This window comes from Pavona decussata, unplaced genomic scaffold, assembly GCF_977016875.1.
Source record: "Pavona decussata unplaced genomic scaffold, jaPavDecu1.1 SCAFFOLD_371, whole genome shotgun sequence".
Classification (NCBI taxonomy): domain Eukaryota; kingdom Metazoa; phylum Cnidaria; class Anthozoa; order Scleractinia; family Agariciidae; genus Pavona; species Pavona decussata.
Genome location: NW_028145747.1, coordinates 289,371 through 293,978, shown reverse-complemented (window position 1 = coordinate 293,978; position 4,608 = coordinate 289,371). Strand labels below are relative to the sequence as shown.

At 40.0% G+C, this 4,608-nt stretch overlaps 1 protein-coding gene across 1 annotated transcript; it reads left to right on the top strand.

The window, feature by feature from the left end:
• Nucleotides 1–2,628: 2,628 nt before the first annotated feature.
• Nucleotides 2,629–3,714, top strand: LOC146452331 (uncharacterized). Its single transcript, XM_085097936.1, has 3 exons — nt 2,629–2,957; nt 3,147–3,238; nt 3,591–3,714. The coding sequence occupies exons 1-3, from the start codon at nt 2,718–2,720 to the stop codon at nt 3,712–3,714; spliced, it is 456 nt and encodes a 151-aa protein (XP_084954062.1). The 5' UTR covers nt 2,629–2,717.
• The last annotated feature ends 894 nt before the right edge of the window (nt 3,715–4,608 follow it).

Here is a 4,608-nt window from a genome sequence, read left to right as displayed (position 1 = left end):
ATTGAAGAGAAGAGTGTTTAAACCAAATTTGATCGTCTTTTAATTCGAAGATGCTACTGAAGAGGTTTTTTTGGTGAAGACTGTTTGAAAGATTTTGCCCATTTTTTGTTTGTGGGTCCAGAAAGTCTTGTTGTGCGAGATGAGTATTTTACCATCATAGCTCACAAGGCAGCTCGTTTTTATTCTTTGTTTTTTATTGAAACCTTTTTAGAAAATGCAGTCGATGAACCCTAACTTTTTTTTGATGGAAGATAACCAATTAAGATCACTTTGGGGAGGAAAGTTAACATCATTGACAGTTTTAAATTTTTACAAGTTCAGCTTGCAAAATTGACCGGAATGCTTGATCTTCCCATGAAAAGGCGTTTTTTTTTCCTCAACTGACTGAAAAGAAGTTCAAAGAATCAAAGAGTGGTATTTTGATTAGGGGGAGAAATATCTCACTGATGAAATTCTGGATTGGAATTTTTAAGATGAATTGTATAAATATATTGCTCGGATGAGGTCACAGTTCTGAGACTTGCTTGGTTGTGTTTTTCTAAAGCCATGTATGAAGTGACAAATTTGTATATGGGAATTGAAAATATCACGGGTGCAAGTTTTACAAATTTAGTTTGGAGAACAAAGATTCTGAAGAACACCATCAGTTTGATTCCCAAGAGTAACAACTACACTCATCAAAATCAACAGTCTAAATCTGCTTCGATTTGGTTGAAATATTCTGATCTCTTCTATTGCAGAGGAGAATTAGAATATGCAGGAAAGAAATTTGGTGAAAGGATGATTATTGTCGGTAAACAGAGATTTCGAGTCGATGGTCTTCGTAAAGATTCTAACACTGTTTTGGAATTTTTGGGTTGTGTTTTTCACGATTGTCCTCGTTGTTTTTCCATTTTTGGCTCCTGAAAATTTTGATTATTCCAAAGGTCGATATTTCAGTTTGATGCATTGCAAGGTAACCCTTCCAGGAGTAGACACCAGTTTTGAAAATTATACTGTAGTAAAGAAGGCAGAGCTGGCGGAATGGAAACACACACTAAAGGGCAGCTGGAAAAGATTGCACCCCTCGATTTAGAGATCCTGGCCTTGATGGGAGATGACGAAAAGGTGACGGAGGATAATATGGCCAGAGAGATAGACCAGAGCAGCTGTCTTGCCTTGGACATTGAGTACAAGTTAGCTGCAATTGAAGAAATGTTAACTGCACCGCAAGTACTAAACAGGAAAAGTAAGAAAGCCATAGAGGAAAGAGAGCAAATACAGTGAATGATGCCACCCCAGACACAGTTGAAGAAGTTAGCAGTGTAGCCACCAGAACCCATGATTACATCTCTTCCAAACACTATGGTCTACATCCCAATATTGGAAGCCAGCCTAAGACCCAAACTTATTCTTTTCTATTCTTTTTCTCAAAACCGTCTCTCCATGTCACCCTTGACCATTCTGCTGCCTCAAGCCCATCCGATTGTCCAAAAATGCAGTGCAAATGAAGTTAGCAGTGCTACCAATAGAACCTATGGGAGTGGGCAGCCTCGAGACTAGTCTGAACTGCATAAACATGGCAATAACTGGCGTGGCCTTTCAACGAGTGTGTGAAACTTTTAAAATAGTTGAGTTAAAATGCTCATCCTTGTTAAAGAGGAACACGCCGCCACTTGGAATATGCAACTGCTGAAAACTGACCGACTGCCCTATGGCTGGCAATTGCCTCAAAGAATCTGTCGTCTATCAGGCAACAGTGATTACTGAAGACAACAAGCCCGACCAAACCTACGAAGCCTAACTGAAAACTCCTTTAACACCAGATTTACAAACCACAAAGTTTATTTTACCAATCCAAGCAAAAGACTCAACACAGAGCTTAGTAAGCACATTTGGCAGTTGAAAGACACTAAAACTGATTTTAGAGTATCATAGAAGATATTAAAGCATGCTACTCTGTACAACCCCGCTTCCAACCAATGTAATTTGTGCCTATGGTCCCTATAATTTGCAGACCCGATTTATCCACACTGGACAAACGAAATGAACTCGTTACTTCCTGTAGGCATGCAAACAAATTTCTCCTCAAAAATTTCAAAGCTGCCTCGTAATTACTCGCATTTTTTAAATGCCGATTTTTTTATGTCCGTTGTTTATCATAACAGAAAACATTGTAAACTTGGAACTTTTATTTTCTGGTCATCTAAATATAAGTGAGTGTCACGTTTACTTCCATTGTCATGTGGATTTTAAGTGTCTATTGTTTAAAAGTAGAAACCATTGTAATTGACTACTTTTCACTCATTCTGTATATATTTTCACCAGATTTACCTTGTAATTTTACATGTGGCTATATATCTGATAAGTGCCGTGCAGGTTGTGCGCTACAAAACTATATAGTAACAAACATGCCAAGTCAAATCTACAGTTGACCAGACTGTCTTTATCTATGTATGTATGTACAGTATGTATGTATGTATATACATTTTTTTGCATAATGTAATCTTGTTTCCTTTTAGCGTTAGTTTTGTTTGAATAGTCATTATTGTAACGCAAGTACTGTAGAATAGTGTCAATTGTCAATTGTAACGTATTGTTACCTAATTACTGTAATGATAATAAAGCAGTTTTGTGTGGTTACAATAAACGTAGTATTTAAAACGAAAAAAATTCCATTCCCAGAAAAGTCGAACCAGACTGGGCAGGACTTCTTTCGATGCTCTCAACCGTATCAAATGAACTGTCAATCACTTTTACTTCGTATCAGTAATGTGATTGGTTCGTTTAGTGAATCGTGTCAAGCACTCTTTCATCTCAAAATGGCGGCTCGTTTGAGGAAAGAAAGAGGATTTTATGCCTCTTTAAATAGCATATCCTCAATTGATATGCTACCAGAAACAAGAAAGAGGAAAACAAAAGGTCGAGGACGGCTGTGGGAGGTAGAACGACTCATTGCTAAAAGAGAAAGCGCCATGGTAAGTTGAATTCCTTCCTCTGTTTCGATAAGGTTAAGACTCTTTGAGCTTATAAATTTAATCTAATGGAGCACCGTAGTTTGTCTTCTTTGTAATATAAGGAAAAATTATCAGAATGTAAAGGAAGAGAAAACAGATTCAATGGCAGTTTGACGATCTAGAATCTTGTTTACTTTTATTCGCTAACAGGGAACCACGGAATACTTGATTTTGTGGAGGGGTTATTCTCCCTACGAATCGTCTTGGGAACCCGAAGAACATGTTTCGCTCGATTGTGTCCGGTACTATGAATTCATTTTTTCTGAATACAACAATTCTAATAGCCTTACCGTATTCGGTCACCGTTTTCTAGGAGAGTGTTTTATTTACAAAAGAAGCTACTTTAATATGTGACAATTGCACACTGAAAATTGTGCTATGATCAGTTGACTAATTCTCCTCACTAATTTTGTTGCTCGTGGTGTATTTAGCATCTATTTAAGCTAATTTTCCTTATTGCAGTTCTAGAAGTATAATTTTTTCCTCAAGTTATTAATGATATACTGCAATGGTTTCAAATAGGGTGATGTTAAATACAAAAAAAAAATACTGTGGGCAAAGATATATTTATTGAATTATATTATTGTCTTTTAGATTTTTCAAGAATCCAGTCCTTGACCAGTCTGTTCTTTTTGGTGAGACCACTGCTCTCCGTGGGGATGTCTATCGGTGCCTTTTTAAAAACAAGGGAAACTTTCTAGATGGTTGGCATTTCTAGATGGTTGGCAGTGAAGTAGAGGTGCACCCAGACGACCGGCACAAGACGGCATTTACTACACCTATGGGCCTGTTCGAGTACAATCGGATGCCATTCAGATTGTGTAATGCACCTGCGCTGTTCCAGAGGATTATGCAGACCATCTTTCACGAGGATTTGCTGCAGACTCTCCTGGTGTACCTAGACGACATCATCGTCCACAGCAGCAGTATTGCAGAGCACCTCAAACGGCTAGAGAGAGTGTTTCAGAAGCTGAGAGAGCATGGGCTCAAGGTGGAGGCAGCGAAATGCCAGTTCTTTCAGAAACGTGTAAAGTACCTGGGCCATGTGGTATCAGCAGAGGGCGTGGGAACTGATCCAGCCAAGACCAAAGCAGCGGCAAGTTGGCCTACTCCGAAGATGCTTAAGGACCTGAGGTTATTCTTGGGGTTTGCATCATACTACCGGCGGTCTGTCCCAGGCTTCGCACAGACAGCAGCACCCCTCCACCAGCTTACAGCTGAGACATCTGGGAAGGGAAAGAAGAAGAGAAGCACCATCCCAAGTGACTACTGGAAGGGGGAGCGCCAAAAAGCATTTGATGCTTTGCGTGCTGCCCTCACGACTGCACCCCAGACTACACGAAGCCGTTTGTGGTAGAGACCGATACGTCAGACAAGGGGCTAGGAGCTGTATTATCGCAGAAACAAGATGGCAAACTCCGAGGCATTGCCTATGCTAGCAGAGGACTGCGTGGGGCTGAGCGAAATAAGCAGAACTACTCGTCCATGAAGCTGGAACTCTTGGCGCTGAAGTGGGCTGTAGAAGTTCAGAGATTACCTGCTGGGAGCTGAGTTCGCGGTCTACACTGACAACAACCCGTTAACGTACCTGCAGTCCAAAAGCAAACTGAAA

What these genes read in the sequence shown, in the direction of transcription:
- LOC146452331 (XM_085097936.1), top strand. Translation starts at nt 2,718, where the DNA reads ATGAACTGTCAATCACTTTTACTTCGTATCAGTAATGTGATTGGTTCG. An exon ending in CTAAAAGAGAAAGCGCCATG is followed by an intron (nt 2,958 to 3,146) that starts GTAAGTTGAATT and finishes ATTCGCTAACAG; the next exon opens with GGAACCACGGAATACTTGAT. An exon ending in GTTTCGCTCGATTGTGTCCG is followed by an intron (nt 3,239 to 3,590) that starts GTACTATGAATT and finishes ATTGTCTTTTAG; the next exon opens with ATTTTTCAAGAATCCAGTCC.